The sequence below is a fragment of the Lichenostomus cassidix genome, chromosome 5 (assembly GCF_008360975.1).
Source record: "Lichenostomus cassidix isolate B80296 chromosome 5, HeHo_3.0, whole genome shotgun sequence".
NCBI classification, from domain to species: domain Eukaryota; kingdom Metazoa; phylum Chordata; class Aves; order Passeriformes; family Meliphagidae; genus Lichenostomus; species Lichenostomus cassidix.
Window position 1 is genome coordinate 51,027,655 of NC_139486.1, and position 21,358 is coordinate 51,049,012.

A 21,358-nucleotide genomic window follows, 5' to 3' on the forward strand; every position below is an offset into this window, starting at 1 on the left:
GCATTGCTATTCTTCCTGACAAACTGAGCCCATTATTACAAAAATCTCTCGTGGATTAGTAGTGAAGTGAAGCTGCAAAAACAGCCTCTTTCAAGTCATGATGGAAAGCACAGTTTATGCTCTTCAAAACAAAAAGACAGACAGCTTCACTTATCTGTTACTTTACCACCCTACAGATCTGACATTTCAAAATGCCCAGAGATTGGGGGTGAAGAAGAGAAATACTCCATGTTTTAAGTTTTCTTTTCCTGTGAGTACTCAGTCTACTGAACTGTCTGTTCTTTGATGAAGCTCGCAGATACACAGCTCCCATAAGCACTGCCAGCTTTTCCTCCTGGCTCTATTTCTACCCATTCTTTAATACGTTCTCCAACTCAGCAAAACCATTATCTTTTTTATTTAGGCAATTTGCCCATTATGAAATGTAATGTAATATTAGCTGTATGAAGTAATTTACAAATGCTAAGCACCCACTACTTTCTAGCCAGGTTCTACTTCATACTCAGATTCTCAATCTCATTTTAATGAAAAGTCAATTTTCAACATACCCCGTGGGTTGTAATTTCCTCTTCAATTTCACACTCCCTTTAAGCCACAGCAGAACCACATTCACACCCCTGCAAACTTGCTTCCTTCCCAACTTATGCATTTTGGTTTTTCCCATGTACTTTAGTGCACTTGTACTTCTCATTCCTGTTTCTCAATGCCTTTTGTACTTCACAGAAGCAGTGGAAGTTCTAAGATGTTTTCAGACAGCTCACATTAACAGATCTACTGGGATCCTTTGCAGTTCTTAGGAGGTATGCAAAGCAGCAGTGATATTCCTCCTAGTGTTAATTTTGTATCATTTAATTCTCTGATTACAGGACTCAAAAGCATACATAGCACACATGGATTGCAAGATAATCTCTAACATGACAAAATGCAATGAGGGAAATTAAAGATTTGCAGTCATATCTGTTGGCCAGATTATTAAAGTTTAAAAGTTACATTAAGAGGGAAGCCTAAAGCCAAGGTATTTGACACATCTCATTGGGTTAGAGACCCCTAATTTGTAAAATCAGACAAATGAACCATTTGTCTACTTCAACTGCTTTTCATAAGAGAACAGTGCCTCAGCAGGGCCAATGGCATTGGACACAGGCACTCCTCTAAGGCTTTTTTCAGCTAATTTTAAAGGCACCAGTGTCTATTATCCTAGGAGCACAGATACACTGCAGTCTCGCAGTGCCACCAGCAAGGCACTACCCCATAACCCAAGACAGAAACTCCTTGCAATGCTCAGACCTCAAAAACAAGGCAGAGATCAGACAACTGCAGCATAAAGAGTATAAGGGCATAAAGGATATGTGAGGCATCACCACCTTGGGGGGAAAAAAAGCCAATTGTTCTGCTACACGGACCTCACACCTTACAAGGCTCTGACCTAAGGTTTAATTTATTAATACTCTCAATTTGAAATCATCACATTTGTTCAATTCTTTCAGAAATCAGTGTTCACTACCATAACATACACCTATTAAAAGAATCATTCCTGCTTTCATTTTGATATCCTCAAAATTTGTAATAAAGTGACATTTTAATATGTAATCTGATGTTCTAGCTGGGGAAAAGGGGGTATTTTAGGGGGTATTAAGTTCCCCATTAAGTTTATAGTTTCATCATTTCTCACTATACTCATCACATGTTGACACATTCTTTTCAGAAGAAAAGGGCTTACATAATGAGGGCAGAAAAGTAAGTTTGACAAGCATATTTTTCTGCACTGTCAATTACGGTATTTCAGAGAATTTGTTTTTAGTAAAATACAGTTATCAAATAATAATAACTCTTAAGGAAGAAGTCTTTTCATTTACCAAGCATATGTTAATAGCACACCTGAGCAATTTACAATTTCAAAGAGATCTTACTTCTTAAAGAGATCCTTGAATATCAAATTTTAAAAAGCAACACACCTGTAAGGCAGCCTCCACACTGACTTTGCAAAAAGGGCTAATAGCCCAAACGAAGACATCTGAAGACCAGAAAGAACTGCTGCCCTTTTGAGTGGTCAAATTCATTCAGGGACCAGGCATTAATGGCTCACATTTTCTAGCATGGAACTGGTCTCATAAAGGCTCTCCCCAAAATAAAGCCAGCCAAACAAGCAACTCTCCTAAAGAACACTTAAGGTTACTAAAAGAGTAAAAAATGGTACTAAAAGATGTAATTAAATCATACAGCATAATCTTCTTAGTCTTGTAATATTAGTACAAGACTAGCTTGGCCCGTTAGCAGAGAACAAATTGTTCTTAATGTTTTGCCTCTGTTCTTAGAACATAAAGAGCAATTTTCCAATAATTTGTAGCAGAAATGGCCCAGAGAATGGTTCTCAAAACCATTAGACTGATCCTGAGCCTCCAAAAGTGCCTAAGGGCTCTCATGTCTGACCACAGAAGCCAGCTGTCTCATCACAGGAAACCATAAATCAGGAATCTCGAAGTTAATAGTGCAGAATAATGCTCAGGCACAGGTAATTCTCTGCAACTGCATCTCAGCATCGATTTGCAGCTGACAAGATATTGTGAATTGTATATTGCATTACAAAATAAACCCTACTAAAAGTAACCCACTAAACCGAAACGAAGCACACATCAACTGCAGTGCTATGAAAAGAAACTTAAAAGGAAGGGATGTGGTTCCTGGCTTTGCCATTGATTTCCTGTGGAATCATGAAGAAACATTATGATGTTGATAATTTACTAAACTAGGATAATATTCTGCCTCAGATGATGACAGAATTGCTTTTAGTTTACAGTAACGAGGTATTCCTGCTGAAGTTCAGGAAATAAGACTATTTTTCTAATACAGGTAGCTGCCCTAATCAAAAATCCTTCACATGGCTGTCAGAAATCAAGGAAATTCTCTGCTGTGTCTTTTTTGAGAATGCATATTCCTAATCATAGTTACCGAGAAATCTCATCTATAATATCAAAAAAGGAAAGATTGTATTTGGAGAGTCAATTACAGAATTAAACATCCAGATTTCTGTCTTTTGGCCATGAAGAAAGAAGAGAATTCACTCTAAAAATAGCATTCAGTGGTAAAAGTTTCCTTCAAGATGAGTTTTATTGTAAAGTCTCCTCAATATCTATTTACCAAGTCTGGACTGATCACCAATGACCTAATCAAAAACCACATGAAAATACAAATGTTTTTGGTAAAGACTTGATCCAAAAACTTTTCATAGATAGGCTTTGCATAACCACTCTGGATCCTGTTTCCAGAATAGTTGAATTTGAGTGTAATTACTATCCTAGCTAATGAGACTGCTTATATTACAAAACCTTCATGTGTCCAGAATATTTAATTGCTACACTGCTTTTCCCCATTTAAATACTGTCCAAGCACAGTTCAACCCGTGGGTTCCCCTTCTGCTTCCCTAAATTTCAGCTTCTTGCCCTCAAAGGTTAAAGCTAAGCCTGCTGGGCTTCCATCCATGGGAACAGTCCCATCATTTACAAAAGAGGATCAAGACAAAAGTGTATAGCTACTTTTAAATCCATGAGTTGATATTAGTGCTTAAGTAACTTAATAAGTGACTACACTTGAATAATTGGCTACATAGACATGCACTGAAGCTGGAAAATAAAACCACAGATCACACAATCCCATGCTTTAGAAATGAAATGTAGGTGACATTGTGACTGAAAGGTGAGAGGGGTTAGCTCTATGCTGAAGTTTTTAATTTTACAGGTCAACTCAGAATAACTTACACTTCATGTGAGGTCAGTTTCTGTTTCTTTGTGGGTTTTTTTTTTCCTACACACCCTGTGCAATTAGAATTACAGGATTAAAACCCATTTAAGTCAGCTGTGCTTTAAGACAAAAGACTTGTAAAGACAATTCATTATGCTGTTCCTATTTGAAATTCACAGGTGTTGGGTTAGCAGAGAGAAGAGCTGCTCTGATGCCAGATTTTAATGTAACAGTCATGTGCTAATATTCATTTCCCATGCAGCCTAGGTAGGTACATCTGCAGCTTATTTCATTTCTTGGGAGGAAGATGAAATGCAGAAGCCCATCACAAAAGCAGTATAGAAAGTCACTGCCCTTGTAGCCTAAACAAGAGAGAGATGGAATACAACTGACTTCCCAGCTTCCTCCCACCTCTTCCCCTCTCAGTATATAGAGAAGAAATACCAGGAGTTAGTTACATATTTAAGCTAGAGATTCTGATTTTGGTGTAATGAAAAGACACTGGCACAGGTAAACCCCTAGCCTTGCCCAAGAAAGGTCAGCCTTGACCCATATGCTAGAAAGATGACCAGAAATGTGCTACTTTTCCATACACCTATACAGCACAAATAAATGCCACTGGTAGTTCTGCCTCCCTTGCTAGAGAGCACTTTGAACAATCACACCTTCTTTGCAGTAAAGCTCTGTTTGGTACTAATCTCATTTCTTTGTTGCTTTTCACAGTGAAAAGTGTTTTCTTCTGCACACACCCCTTCCCCCAAGTGCTGGCCATGCAAAATGAGAAACATTGTAGGAAACTGCTGTTTCTGAGACAGCAGGTATTTGCTCAGTTTGATACTTCTTTCCCCTACCCCTCTAACTAAGCATTTTGTGGCTTTTCTGGTATAACAGATCATTCAGAACCCGCAGTAAAATGTTCTAACACTTCCTGCAGAAAAGAGCTTCTTCAGTAGATGGATAGCAGGCAATGACTTGATTCACACAGTGAGGACTTGACTCCTAGGCTAGGAGCATTGTTATGAAAATAGAGAATACACTCAGATGCACTTGCATTACAGAATGATGCACATGCCTGCAAAAAAAGAAAATTAAAGCATAGTGCTAAAAATGCTTTGTAGGCTCCCAGCTAATTTAATTTGCACAGAAGCACACAAGGGATCTCAGAAATACTGATTGCTCTTTTTTGTTATATTTTGCTGCTTTAAGCTAGGACGCCAAGAGCAGGTCTGATACAAAGACACCAAGCACACGACAATACCAAAGCATTCTGTAAAAGTGACATGTAACTAACACAGCAGCTTAACTGATAATCTCCACCACTGGCAGAAAATATTTGGCTAAGTATAAAACAGAGAACTGCTACCAAAACATAAGGTAAGGCCTCTAAATTGAGAAGGCACAGCTCACAGCAAGGCAGCCAAGGGTCCCATGAAGAGATGTGGATCTCCCCACGTCCAAACTTTAGCCCAGCTTTTGAAGACAACGCTGCTTCACAACGGTGCTCGGCTCGTTTTGGGTGCATGTGGTCATGGTGACACAGCAGGCTTAAAAAATCCACACATAAGGCTCAGCAACACGGTGAGGCATCTCTACAAAACCTCTGTGATTGACTGCCTCAGCCAGAACTTGAAAAGGGTACTGACTTCTAGTATTGACTGCAGCAGACATCTCTGCTCACAGGTGAAAAACATCGTTTTCTAAATGGTTTTAGTAACTACCACTGAGTTCAAGCAGCTGGTGCAACTCAGCAGCTGCTCAACATTTCTATGCATTAGAGGCACAAATGAGCAGTGAAAAATGTTTGACTATGAAGCTTGTGCAGAAATGACAGACTGCCAGAAGTCTAATGGCACCTCCTCAGTGCAGGGTCTTCATTTGACTGAGACAAAATATAAGCTAGAATTTTCAAATTTGGAAACACCAGTATTTTTCTCACTGGCAAATTAAAAAACCCACAGACTGACCTTATTCACAGCTTTTCTAGGGATAAAACCAAATTTTGAGAACATCAGTAAAATGACAAATACACACATCATGTCTTTGTGCCTTTTTTCTTTTTGTAAATAGCTGAGATTTCTTATGCAACTGTAAATTTTTTATCAGCTAAGACTACTAGCACAAAACTTACCTCCATTTGCTTAGTGCCAGAAAAATATTCCTGCTAAATTCAAGTCTGTCAGCTAATTTTAAAGTTCCACACTACTTCCCATTTAATACCCATCTTGTACACATAAAAAAAAGCATGTGCTATGTAATTTTTGAGTATTAATCTGACATTGAATTCCCTCCCCCCCCAAAAAGAGCAAGCCCCAAATTATGTTTAGTCACATCTTATATGGGAGAACCTGAAGTTTTATCCTTTAACAAAAAATCATACACTCTGTTTCCTACCCAGGCTCACAAGCACTGGTATTTTATCAGGAGCAAATACTGTGGAATATTCTGAGGTACTTGTCCATCAAGTACCTCAGGTACTCCTGTGCAGAATTTCAGTCAAGATAAATTTACTGGTAGCATTTCCCTGAGGAATGGTAAGGAGTGGACAACAATAATGGGCAAGAAAGACACAGGTACCAGGGCAGCAACTACTTTTTTAGGGGGTGGAGCAGGGATGGGGACCCTGCTCTGTATGCAGCTTGCACCCACAGCACTTCTTCAGGTAACCTGAGCCAACAAGCCAAGCATTTAGAACTATTTGAAGAGTGCATTTTTACAAAGAAAAGCTTAAACAGCTAGTAGAGTTTTCCAGGGTGCCTATGTGTACTTTTAAACATTTATCCCAGTCTATTTACAACCAGTCCATCTGAAACTTTACATTCTTTACAACAAATGAAATGTACTTTCTCCTAGTCACTTCTTATAGAACACTCAGCCATTATCACATGCAGTAAGCACATCTAGCACAATCTTGCAATCAGGCAGAATTTAAAGTTCCCAAAGCCACAGTCAGTCAGGACTAGAATGACTAAATTCCCCCAGTGAAATGAAACCTGCTAGACTAAGGCTCTCAGTGCTGTTCTGATCTGGCAGGAAGGAAATGTTTCTTCATGTATGAACTTGTCAGCATTGTCAGGTTGTGCAGGCAGACTTGCAAAGCATACTGCTTGTAACTAAAACTATTAATTACTGCAATGTCACGAAGATCTGGGAAGGGGTCAATTGTCATTGGTGGAAAGAAAACTGTATATTAAACTTCCAAAGGAAGCTGGTGAAGGAAAACTGTAAACTAAGCTTCCAAAAACAAATGTTACAAAAGCAATTTTTTTAAACTTATTCACTGTCATTCATCTTCAACTTGTATTAATTGCATATTAGAAGTGCTTAACACCTTTAAGTAGCTGCAAGCCTACATATATTAAATTACCATCATTCTAGTCTCTGCTGTATTGACATCAATTGCAAGGCTTCTTTTACCTCAAGCTCCGGCATGCTAGAATGCAATTACCCAAGTATCTGTGATACAATATGAAAGAGTAACCTATAGAGACTAACTAACCAGGTTTCAGGGAAAGTCTAAAAGAAATTAATTCAGAACTGCTTCTATGATATACTGCCCAGCACAAGCTGCTAAATGCATTAGCACACTTTACAAATGCAATACCATCACAGTCTCACCAGTAGCTATTCAGTTGCATATGCATAATTCAGAGATGGCAAGAGTACCAGATTTCTTCTGCGACAATTACAATGTTAAAAAGTTTGTGATGGGATTAGTTTTAGATTTATTTTTTAAACAAAATCAGGAGTTATACTTCATTACTAGGGAATCTCCCCCCCACTACCCTTGCTGCCCCATCCAAAATAGTCAGTGGAATGACAGCACTGGAAGAACACAACTGAGCTGTGCAATGACAGCTTCTGGCTAAGGCCTCCTGGAACCTCCTCGTCATCTGACAGATGAACTGCAAGCACACATTGAAAGATATGGCCCCCAGCAATACCTGAGAGTTCACAACTCTTACACTGAATAGACTTCTACATCTGCCCATAAAAACATGTAAAAACAGTACTGTGATGGGCAGGGAGGAATGGAGAAAAGGCAGGCCAATGCTGGGTTCAAGACAACAAATACACAGAGGAAATCTAGCTGTGTCTCCCCCCTCCTTCACATACAGCACCAAGTCACGTTTTTGCACTCAAACTGAAGACGCAGATAATAAAATCCTTTTAATTGTTATTCTAAACCTATTTTACTATTATTTTTCTAAGTACCTATAAGCTTTCAGGTAGCCTGAGTAAATTACCTGGACACAATTTGCACCAATACACTCATACACTCCTATTTCTAGTCTATGATTTAAAAAGAACATGAATTATGCTGTGACCTTATGACCTAAACATACATATACACAAATTAACATGTGCACATACATAGTCTGAGAGATTCCTGAGGAATCCACAGGCACAGAACCTGTAGTAAGTCTCCATTTAACTCTAAAAATTAAAATAATCAAAATACTAAATTAGGAGAATGTTCCAAACATAGTTTGGTGTATAAATGCAGCTCCACTGAACACAATGAAGTTAGCTTACATTTTAACTTCACCATGTCTGGTTTATCTGCAGGACAGCACATATACAACTACACACCTGCCACCCCATTTGCAAATCTAAATTTCAAACTGAGAGTTCATTTTTATTTTGTTTGAACAGTAAAAACTGTGTTTGAAAACCTCTACTTCCAGGGTGAATGACAGCTGAAGGAAGCTGATGACTGTTGCAGTCTGGACATACAAAACACTATAAATTGAACAATTAGGTAGTATTTTAGTCCAAATGAAAGACTTGAAACATATTTTAAGCAATGTATTCATTCTCACACAAACCAATACAGAAGTATTAGATTCTTTATAGCGAGAATGCACAGTCATTTCTCGTTCCAGTTTCACACACTGGCTATCTTATTCTCTATTTCAAGCATTAATGCAAACCATGAGGAACTGGAGAGAGTACCCTGTCCTCATTAGAAAGTCTAAGTTTTATCCAGATGCATTACAGGAATCAAGGGAGTTAAGACACTTGATCCTCCATAACGTTACTAAACTTTTCATATTAGTTGATTTAGAGGAATAGTCTGAATGAAGGATAAAACCTATATAATTTAAATATATATAAGTGGTTTTGCTGAAACTCAGAGCCAGGGTGAAAGCACGAGTCAAATTACCACACATCCTCAGTACACTAAAAATTATCTCTTCTCCTTCTGGACTAAGTCAAAGATATTAAAGCTCTGAAAGCCTTGAGCCCAGAAGTCCACAAGACCACTCGTTACAGCATCTACTAACAGCACAGCAGTGTGTGCTCACTGGAACTTGTGCAAACTGAGATTAATACACAGCCCCTCTCACAGGACTTTGTCCAATCTGCTTTTAAGGCAACAGAGACAAAGTAGCTGTTCACACTCCAGGTCAACAGTGAGGTCTAGCAAACAGTCTTGTCTCAAGATGAAACAGAACTTCACTCTAGGGAAGCATTAATGAAAACTGCACAAACAAAATTTAAAAATAGTATCTTTCTACTTATCTGCCAATACTTAAAATGTAACATTTACGATGTTCCAATGAAATCTGGAAATGCTCCCATGCTTTTGTATTATGAATATTTGTCACTTCCAAACCAGTGAAACCCCAATATGGATCAGATTCAAATTATTTTAAGATTTCCTTACGTGTAGTTAACTATGTGTACAATGTGCACAAAAAATTGAATGCAGCCTGGGCAATGGTACAGTTATGAACCAATGCATATTTCTTCTTCTCACTTTTGAATTGTTTTATAAAAGAAACAAAAAAAAGTCATAGGGTATTAGGTACACCACGTGCCATTGCAGAAGTCCAAAACTGTTACTGGATATGGAGTATCCATCACACTGAAGCCCCTGGTGAGAAAAATCAAGAGAAAAAAGAGGGGGAACCTCACAGCACATTTGTAAATGAAGACCACTGGTACTAACAGGACACAGGAATGCCATGGGGAAGGGCTTGCTGCCAGAGCTTCCAGCTAAGAGAAGCCCCTGGATTTCATCCCAGCCATGACTCAAAGCCTTCCCACAGTCTGTACAGACATTCTGCAGCAAATAGTCATGTATTATTTCATGTAGTAGCTCTAGAGAAGGTTTAACAGAACGTGTTCTCTCAGCCATCACGCTTCTCAAAATCTGAATAAAGAGCAACAGGAAACTCAACCAGCTGGCAGCTGGAAGAGATGTAGGAAAGAATTGGAAATTACAATTATAGCTTCCCTCTCCCAAGCAGAGGAAGAGAACCAATCCATTGCAAATACAGGGTACACAACTTTTTTTTACTTCTGGTTCTTTCAGGTTCAGACATAAGAAGTCCAAGTTTGTGCCTGACCTAACACACAGATTGCCCCTGCAAAATATCAATGAAGAATCAACAAATGACTTCAACAAAAGAAAGCACACAGTGAGAAAGGTTTTCACTGTCCTTGTTACATTTGAAAGTGAGACTTCAAAAGTGTTGTGAACAAGAGTACACAGCTAACATTTCTAACAGGGATACATTTCTGTCACCCCGCATGGAAAGAATACAACAGAACAGGAAGTAGTTTGCGTTTATTCATGTGAAAACAGCAACACACTATAGAAAAGGGTTCAGAGTAATATCTTCATTAGGCATCCCTTCCACTTCAAAACTTTCCTAAAACTTCCCCACAGTATTTTTAATGATCAAATACAGAAAACAGAATTATGAAGAAACCCACTAGTGCTGTACCACACATCTTCTGAAACTACAAATGTCAATATGTGGGCAACTCTCTGATATTACACAACTTGGAGGACCGGGGGAACTATGCAAGATGTACACACCTGTATTTACATATTGAGCAGAAGAGACAGCAAAGAAGTTGCATTCACTTTCTAGTGCAAGTCTACAATAATCACACAGACAGAACAACATTTATTAACAGGAATGGAACAAGTCCACACATGAATAAGAAAAGATCATAAATAATACAGTTGTAAAAAAAGATTGAAAATCTCAGACTGAGGCAGTCAAGACTGTGCAATACGGTTATTTGTACAGAGCACCTGTACAGCAGTTTCTCAAAGCAGAAGTTCACCATGAGAAATGTGGCTGGCTAGTGGGCTGGGCATGGATTATCATGGGGATGACTTTCATTAAGAAATTAACTAAGATCAGCTGGTGATATATACAATATTTTCAGTTGAAAGGACCACTGAATAGCATCTCAGCCAAGAAGTCTATTCTACTTTGACTTCTGATCACTCCAACTTCCTCCTGACAGAAGTCAGCTCCCATTTTTCCCCAAGGAGAATAATTTTGGTGGTATGTACAACATTCTCTTTTCTGAATTCATAATCAGATTAAAGTAAAACAGGGGAAGAAAATGCTTGGAAGAAACACAGACATTTTAAACAAAAACAATCATTTTTCTAAATGGTTTTATTTACATTTTTCATATACAAGTATGTTAAATGATACATTCTGACTAGTATCCACACCAGTGTGAATTACATGGATTAAAGATACTGATGTATTGCATATGATGAAATGCAAAACAATCAACCCTAAACTGTGGTCCCACCCTCTGACTCCTCATCCAGGATCTGGTTTGTTACCGAGACATCTAAAATTCAAAGTGTCTGTATCAAATAGAAGTTAGCTAAACAAATGTATCTAGTTGCATTTCTTTAGGACAAGCAATAACACAGGAGTCTTGCAAAATTCTCAAGACAAAAAATACATATTAACAGCCAAACTTTTTACATGCATGTTACCAGCTTTTTATTTACTGTTTCTAGACTTGGGCTATTTGTCACAACTGCCTTCTGGTTATGACTTTTATGTCTTTAATTATGGCAACCTTTTAACCCCTACTAACAACAGTTCAAAGTGACCAGGATATAATGCTGTATACTCGATAAAGATAAAAGGTGTGGTGTGAACTGGCCTGAAGCATTCAGGACAATTACAGAGGAAAGTTTCCATTCAGCGTAACTGGAACTAAAAATTCCTAGGATCATTAAAAAAATGTTGCAAATACATGAACACAGTTTAATAAATGTGCCTAAGAGGATTTTCAACCTGGTGATTTCTCAAATGAAACTAGCAGAGGAAAAATGACAACTTCAAATGCTTGCTTCAGAACTACTAAAGTATTTAAGACACTGGTAAAGTAAATGTTCTTCCATGTGCATGAAAAGCATTATCAGGTCTTTCTGTAGCTAAAAGATGCTTCAAACAGTCAAAGTGACAAAGGAAATAGTAACAGACAGCTGGGCCTATGAGATCAGAGGGTATTACATTGGAATTTATTTTCACATTTCTGTAGCACCTTTTAGTCAGGTGCCAAAAGCACTTTAATCACTAAAACAGCCTCACAACAACCCTGTGAGGTAGGTAGATATCTGTTTAATAATGGTAAACAGGTTAAATAACTTACCCAAGAAGACACAGCACATCAGCAGAGGAGGCTAGAGTCCAGATCGTGTGATCTATGAATCTAACATTATGGCACATGTGGCACTGAGACTTACATACTCCTTCAACATACAACTGTGAAAGAGGCACTAGCATGTGAATTGAGTCAAGTTTTCTGAGAAGAGATTTTTGTGAGAAAGGTATCAAGAGAAAAACGTACTTTAAGCAACTAGAGAAAACAAGTCTGGGAAGAGCAGCACTAATGTTACACTTCCTAAATTTTAAGAGATGCAGAATAGCAAGTTAACTATTTTACTTGCTTAAATGCATATCAAACCCAAAACTCTACTCAGATGTTCAAATACTATGACCAAGAAAAAGCTGTGGACTGGGAGTTGTTGCATCCAATTATGCTATTTCTAAGTCCTGCAATTCTTCTTTGAGGGTCAGAAGAAATAAGAATCAGTGCAAGAATCAAAACTTTTTCATCAATTTAAATTTTAATAGTGTAATTCCCATTAACAAACTGCCAAAGTAGGCCCTTCCTACTTAAATTCCATGTTCTACTGACTACCTAACCATTACAGACAGCAGAGCATACAAATCAGTGCTTGGCACATAAAATGCTAACTTGAAGTATTTGGTTACTTCAGCATGGTCTGTGTATCAATTGCAGCGAGCTGGATGATACACTAAGTGCTGAGCACTGCTTTTCACACTGTATTCCACTAGGGAACACAGTCACACAAAAAGGAAAACAGTCAGTGAGGTGAACAAACATAGCCGTAAAACCACAAGGTAATCACAGCAGTAAGGCCTGCCTTTAGAAGTTATACACTAAAAAAGGAACTGGCATATGCAGTTTTTGTTCAGATTGTTTAAGAACAATTTCTACTGAAGACTGGAAGTGACTAAAGAGAACACATTTGTCAAGTTAGGCAAAGGGAATTTAAAGACTCCTAAAAATTTCATCAAGAGTACAGCTGTTAAAGGGCTAATTTTTTTCATAAGGCCATTTTCATAACCCTCCCCCTGGCTCATCTTCCAATAACACACAACTAGGTAATATTATTCAGCTCTGATTTCTGTCTTTCAGAGGGCAAAATTCTCTAGTGAAAGACAACCTGCTAGAAAAGAACCTCCACTTCCCTCCCCCCTTCTGTCTTTCTGTCATGCAAAGAGAAAACATTTTTATGTTAAAGAGTAAAATGCTTGTTTTGACATCAGAGGAAATGCAGGTAACACATGACTGAAGATTTTGCAATTTTCAGATTTCAATAATGAGGCAGCAAAAGCAAATCAAAAGCAATGCTGGAGAGCTACCACATATTTATTTTAATAAGACATGGCTAGAAGGTTCTATACTTCTGAACAGTCCAAGAAAAGCTTTCTAGCAGGAGAAGACTACTGAAATTGCCAAGGAAGAACGCTTTTGGAAAATACTTTCCCTATACTCCTTGTACATATTAAGGTTGCAATAAAAGAAGCCTGAATGCAACCCGTCTACCTCAAGTAGCCTTCAAAAATTACCTGAAGTCTTAATTTAACCACAGCGTTAAAAGAACATTTGATAAAGCATTTTGATTTGAATTCACCCAGATGGACTGTACATCTGATGTGCAACTGAAACCAACACTGTCAACAGTGCCCAATTGTGTGAACATACGTTTTTTTAGAGAGAAATTTGGAAATACAAAGCTATTTCAACTTACAGCTATATATGCTCACATACTTAAGAGAAACAGAGAAAAGCATATTGCTTCCTTGGTAAATTGGCCACTATATGAATTGTAATATGTTTCTAGAACAGGGAAAGAAAAGCTGAAAATTAAGCCATAATTGGGATTTGAAAAATTTGGCTCTTACAATGAAAGATAAATTTCTGAAAATTACCCTCTTACATTTCTTTCAAATATAACCTTCTTCAGCTGTAACCTCTACCAGAAATCTACGTGTCCTATTTTTCCATTGTTTTGAACAACAACAAAAAAAAAAATTCCATTCCTCTAATATTGGAAGTGTATTAATAAGCAGATACACAAGAACTAGTGATGGTTATGCTAATTCCTTCCCTCTCAGATTCACCTAGTGTTACGTGGATACCATAACTGCTGAGACACTGCTCTGCCTTTCTTGAAGGAGCAGGTAAAATATTACACCCTCGACTGTTACAAGCTTTGCCACTGTTGTTTCAAAACACTTATAGATTGCAAATTAGTTAAAAGGTATCGATTAGGGGAAGTAATGTCTGTCGGTTCATCTCTGAGGGTGGTTTAAGACAGGAAGCCTTACACTAGTAACAGGCTTTTCTGCTGAAGGATGTACAGTACAGTACAGTACTGGCTTTCTGACATGGCCTTACTCAACTCTCAGATTTGAGGCATGGGAAATATAAAGGTTTTGAAAAAGCACAGGAGTCAGGTAATTTAATGTAACTCTGAAATTAGATTAGATTCTGAAGACTAGAACTTGTAGCAAACATTTCAGGGTAGAAGAGGCTAATGGATTTGGCTGCAGGGTCCAAAAGGAAAAATATGTATTTGTAAGTTAGTCCAGTTGCAATCTCCCAAACATGAATAACCACCAACATTTTAACTACTGCTACAAACTGCTGAAAACAAGACAGTGAAAACTCTGTACATTTAATCTGGTAACATTCAATTTAGATGGCACTGTTTTGCACTGTAGCATCTTAATGCGAACCGTAATATAAAAATTCCTGTTAGATTCTCGTGATTCCAATTTTCCTTATCTTCAAAATTTACTGCCAGACATGTCTGAATATGTAATTTAATGTAAAATAAAATATTATAACTATGCAATGAAATTTCACATAAAATGGAAGAAAAAGAGAGCTCATTTCTCATCTGCAGAATACAGGTCCCCACCCCTGAAGTTTAGCACACAGAAAATCTGTCTCAAGAAAAATGTGCAGCTAGAAGATGCCCACAAACCATGTGTATTAGTATTAAATAGCAGCTACAGAAAATAATCAAAACAAACAAACACGACCACCACCCCCCATGATTATACAGTGAATTTCATGGCATGGAATTAAAGACAGTTTAACTGACCAATGCACTTAGTGATGTCTTACCCAGTTATGTAAACAATCACAATTTGGTTGGGATTTTTAAAAGCTAATGAGTTGTGCTAATGCATTTTCATTCGGAAATCAGCTTCCATCCCCACACCCTCCCTGCAAACACCATTTACAGAAACACTCAATTTCTAAGAAAGCAAAAAAAAATTAAAAAGAACCAAATATTCAGAGAAAATCACTCAAGTAAGTTTGTATGTGTAAATAAAAAAAAAAGTCCTCTAAGTAAATGACACGGGAGGCAATAAATTGACACGACAAGCAAATAAAAGGCTAAAGCACTCCAATACCATTGAAACAGTTTTAATGTTGTTGCAATTCCATAATGCAACAATCATCAACTCATAAAAGACCCAATACTTTAGTATTCATTTTAATCATTCCTTTGTACCTATTTTACAAAATAAAGGCAAGGCATATTTAAAATCCCCTTTCCCCTAGATATTATGTGCCTATCTTATTCATGCTTATAAAAATATAAACTTAAAATCCTATGAAATGTTATATAAGAAAAAATGTAAAAATATTAACCTCTGCTTCAATGTACAGTTTCCAGAATCTGCCAGAACTGGGGAACTGGGCAACAAGGCGTTCATAGGTCTTCCGTGCTTTGTCTATAGGCTGATTCTAAAAATTGAAAATCAAAACAGCATTTACAATATTATGATTTATGTAAATGAATACGCTGATTTTACTCCAGAACCAAATAGTGTGAGTGGACCATAGATAAGGAAATGTAATCCTATATCACTAAACCTGTGCCTCTCGAATGAGAATGCTCCAAGCGTCAAGGTCATATGGATTTTCTTCTAGTTTCTTTTCAGCTTTCTTCACTTTTTCTGGGACATATTCAGCAGTCTAGAAAAATTAAAAAGAAAACATAAGAGATTACAAGCAGTGTTTGATAAGTTCTGTCCCACCTACACAGTCAAGCTAAAGATAACATTCCGACAGTGTAACATTCCAGAGCTCAGTTTTTAAGACAGAGTTACTAAATTGGAATTCACCCGGAAAACAAGTTTTCCCTGGAAGATGATGCACTCTTAGCACAAGTTCTACACATTATGAAGATCAACCAAGATGTTAGACTAAACCAATTCAATGTTTCTAAAACATAAGAAGAAATTTGAGTTTGCCAGAAAATTTACCACACTCTGAATTTTAAACATTTTTACCTGCCTGGAACTTCTAAGACGCAAAAAGTAAATTCAGACCAGTATTTCTACTACAGAGCTCAGGCAAACAAATCCAGGTTACCGCAGGAGTCATTCTGCATATGGAAAACAGGATGTATTTGGTATCACACATTTAACCAGAAAACCAGGAGATGACAGTTCTGGCAGAAACAGAAACTCAGTTTCCAAGCACAATTTCTCTGTTAACTGATCTCTCAACCCTACAGATGCCTTCCTGTAGCTCTGGCACTAAAACCGCCTGTTTTTTAAACACCCAGAAATTCCTATGGCAGTTTAAAAGCTTTTTTTGAGGCTAAAAGCTTTACCAAATTGAATGCAAACTTGTTAACATATATTATAGTATGGGTTTGAGCGTTCTCTCAAACAATTCTGAAAATAACTTGCTTTATGATTTTCAAGGGGTTTTTCTAGATCTAACATTGTTAAAACAAAGTAGAATAAAAAATTACAACTGAAGATCACACACAGACACACTTAAAATACAAGCTTGTTACAACCCCAAATTATCCAGTTTATTATTAAGCACAAAATATTGTTCTGACCTGTACTCTGAACAATTTATTCACTAACTCTGCAAATGTGTCTCATTTTTAGGCAGATAGTAGCAATACAAAAATCACACCAACTAAATTCTTGTCCTTGTAAGATGTAACAACAATAACCCTTAAATCATTACTACAAGACCTTGCTAATGAAATTTTACAATATCACTATATAATTACTGTTAGAACATTCACTTCTTCTGTATAGTGCAGTGTGACTGATTTACTGCGCAGAAAATACTTTAAACAAAACCCCTGACATTTGCTAAGAGATTATTTCAAGGAATTGATTTTAAATCTTAATAGTGGGTCTAGGTCACAGAATCCCAGGATGGGGCAGGCTGGAAGGGATCACAGTGGGTCACCTGGCCCAACTTCCCCGCCAGCAGGGCCATCTCAGAGCACAGTGCACAGGTCAATGCATCCTTCTGAAGCTGAAAAAGACAAACAGCACAGAGAAAACCAACACTCCTCTCTCTCAAAGGTGTCATCACCCATTAAAGGGAAACAGAAGGTAATTAGACTAGTTCTGAATATTTTTCAGCATTACCAATTTTTGTGTCAGTCCTACTAGCAGGATATAATTCAAAGCATATCCCTTTAAAGATGTTTTCAAAGTAAAACTACTTATAAAATGGAGAGATGATCAAAAATGTTGCAGAACTGTTAAATGGTCATGTAGTAGCAGACACGCATTAAATGGAAAAGAAAAAAAAAATCAGTACACTGGGCTTTATTGGAGTTTAAAGGCCATTGTTCCTTTTGATTCACTCTTCAAGCAATCATTAACATTCACTGCACAGTGCAAAGCAGTGTAGCTTGGAAGGCAAATATCAAATCCCACAGTAAGCTATCATAAAACTAATTTGATTAAACAATCAAATTAAAAAACTGTAGCTCAAAGGTGTCAGCTCAAAAGAAGCAAGTTCACTGAAATTCTGATTCTGTAAAACCAGGTTCAACTGATACAGGCTTAAGATGTAAAATAGTATAAAATGGACTAGAGGTTTTATTTCTTCTCAAACGACATGCATGAACAGATTTCATATTACAGAAACAGCACTGAAGCTGAAGGTTCTGAAGTTTAAAGATTGCTTCTGTAAGCTACCCCTACAGGTGACCCAAAGCTGAAATGCTGCTTATTCAATATAGCAGTAATTCAAATATATCAACATCAGTGGTTAGCACTGCTTCTCACTATAATCATCCCAGTCTCATACTTTTCTCAAATATATTGTTCTGGATACAATTAGACAGAAATGCTTGTCAGATGTATCATTAATGTCTACCACAATAAAAAGGACCCCACCCAAAAAAAAGACAAGTTCCTGCACTCTAAGTACTAACTTTTAAACAAGATAAAGTAGTGGGCCACTGAAGCACCTCTCAATTATTACAGGAGTAGTTCAGTTGTATTACCTCAAACCTTTCCACGTGACAAAAAAAAAAAAATAATTTCACTGCAGTGTCAGCTGACTTAAGACTTCCAGGAATTTGATTTCCCTTATGCAGATACAGGGTCATAAACTCAGAAAAGCTGAAACAGCTCAGGAAAAAATAGATGAGGATAAGATGTGCCACCATAACAATCCTAAATTAATTTTGTATATTTGATATATGATTCAACCTGTGCAAGGAGCACAATTGAATATCTGTTTTTATTCAAAAATAAAAAATTACTTATTTCCTAAGTTGGTAAATATTCACTCAGCAACAGCAGATAAAGTTCTCCATGTAGTTATACAAAACAAATTATAGGCATCCTACAGAACTGAAAATAACTCTATGATCACAGTTTTAAACTGGGCTGCCTGGACTTGCTTATCCCTTTTGCCATATATAAGAAAACACTCAACTTCTTACAGCCAGTGAGAACTCCCTCTCCTGTCCCTCTCCTTCTCCAGCACAGATAAAAGCCACCTGCATTTCAGGGACACACTGCACTGCAGGCAAATCAGTGTCCTGGTTCTACCTGAGCAAAAATAAAGCCTCATTGCATCTTCACAAATAATCATTCCTAATATCCTGGAGGAATCAACACTTAGGATTTCCAGTCTGTACAGTTTTGCCAGAACTAGGTATGTGAGCAAACACCCATTGTGAGGGCTAACATGTACTGCAAACACATAGCAAAATGGAACAAAGAGCTTGACTTTTAACCTAACCCAGCTATAGCCAGGAAGACATTTGATCCTAGTTTTGAGAACTGTACGTTAACTGCACTTTGTGCTTAGAGCTGCTGTTATCACAGTTCAAGGCCATAGAGCTTTTGATTGTGCATTTTTCATTGTACTGCTTGCACAACAGCCACTATCCAAAACTGTGAACACTTAATTCTTGGGTGTTCACTGCCATTATCCTGCCCCTAGATAAGCATTTTCAGATAAGCCCATCCTGTAACAAGCCAGTTCAGGGAGTTAAATCAGCAGAAAAATAATCCTATTAGAAAAGCAATTAACTTTCTAATGGTTCAAGCCCTTGGTTTAAAGATCAGATCTGATGCAGACTAAAGGGTGCAAAACCGTTCAAGACTTTAGCAGCCCCAACTCAGCTCAGGTTAAAATACCATCAAACTGAACTTAATCAGATGCTGGCTTTCAACTTTTCTTGACCACCTAAAAAAATGTTGCAAAAAAATATTGCACACAGACTGTAAAAATACTTTTTTTCTTCTGCTTTTGTTAACTCTGTTCATTAGATCTCCACAGAACCAGGATCCTGTCCCATAAACAACTCTCTGAAGGTCATGACATTATTTTAGCATTTAAGGTTTCTACAAATATCTACATTATTATCACCTAGTCCACTTCACAACTTCCCTTTTATTATTTATACACTGACAAATAGCAATAGATTCTGAGTTTCACAGATATGAAAAGTACAAAAACATCTTTCCAAAATCTGAAGAGAACTAAAACCAAATTTTCTATGAAGAAATCTACGAGCTCCTTCCTGTAAAACACATCAGCTGCACAAAATCCACTTCTGAATTCATAAAGAATGTCCAAGGGAACAAAAGGAGAAGAAATAAAGTTGACTTTCAGTATCTGCTTATTTATCAATCACCACCAAGGGAACAGGCTTGGTTTATACCATACTCCTAAAAGCAACAGTTTCCTCAGGCCTCTTGAATGGACGTTCATGACTCGAAAATGTCTAAGAAAGTACCTAAACACCTTTCAATTATTTGCAGCACTAAATACATCCAATTGCTTAAGGCATCCTCCTGTTTCCACAAAAGCATCTTCTGCAGTGAAAAGGCAATGTATTTAAAACAGCTGTTATATTTATGAAGTGGACAGCTTAAAATGCTTTAAAAACTAATTATGAAATAAGAACTTCTTATGAACAAGACATGTAGGCTGTTGTATACAAAAGGCAGGAATTTTAATGGCTAGTTTAGTCAAATTGGTTCAATATCCAAACGAAGGTTTATGGCCATTAAGACACAAGCCACTGTTTGGTGGTTTTGGGTCAGTGTTGCACACTTCAGCACAGCCTGGACTGTAACAGACCCAATGAATAAATTTTCAAGTATATTAACAAGCAGCTTAACAAGCACTGTTAGTTGTCGAGTTTGCTAAGTTTACAGGTTGGTTTCATCTAAGGCTTTTTCTCCTAAAAGTTTATTTATAGCAGCACATGCACAGAACAAGTTTTAAAATCTTCCCTCGGTAACACACATCACTTCACTGGGGGAACTGTAGTTTAGGTTTATCAATCCTTGCACTTTCTTACGTGTTTTCAATGCCTTGACTTTTTCTGTTCTACACTAAATCAATTCAACTGTGAACAGCCTTAAAAAATTTTGTCTTTTAAGACTGGAGCACTATGAGCAGACAGCCCAATATATTAATCTTAATTTTAAAAGGGTACTTTTGTAAGTACTGTTCCATCTCAATATAATCTGGGAGCAAAACTCTAGATAAATTGAAAGTTTTAGATTAGTAATGATTACTATTCTTTCCTCATAGGACTATTTCCCAAATGTTGGACTGACAGATTTTTCACTTTAACTGCTTACTGGCATACCTGGAACTTTCTGACTCTGGAAATACACCTGAATTATAATTTATTTACAACTGTGTAAAAATGGGCATTAAACCACGGCATTACCAACTTGGAAGCCTTCCTTCACCAACACTTGTATTCATTATGTTTACTCTTAAAGAGGTTTCTCTAAAATGGCTCCTCCTGAGATGTTAAACACACACAATCCTGCCAGAAAAATCTTCTGCTTTCAGCACTGCATTCAGTGACATCTGTTTTTAAAATGTTAAACTAAAGTTAACTACAACACTTACTATTGTATTTAGCATGCAGAAACTTTCATTATGTACCATATCAAACAGACACAAGACAAAGAGAGGAAGGAAT

At 37.2% G+C, this 21,358-nt stretch overlaps 1 protein-coding gene across 2 annotated transcripts in view; it reads right to left on the reverse strand.

The window, feature by feature from the left end:
- CSTF3 (cleavage stimulation factor subunit 3) overlaps window positions 1-21,358 on the reverse strand; it is a 48,810-nt gene that overhangs the window by 22,985 nt on the left and 4,467 nt on the right. For both annotated transcript variants that reach the window (XM_085063039.1, XM_085063038.1), the window contains exons 2-3: window positions 16,000-16,101; window positions 15,775-15,870 (exon numbers count right to left, since the gene is read on the reverse strand). In XM_085063039.1, coding sequence (XP_084919165.1) covers window positions 15,775-15,870; window positions 16,000-16,101 — 198 coding nt within the window. The remainder of the gene's footprint in view (window positions 1-15,774; window positions 15,871-15,999; window positions 16,102-21,358) is intronic.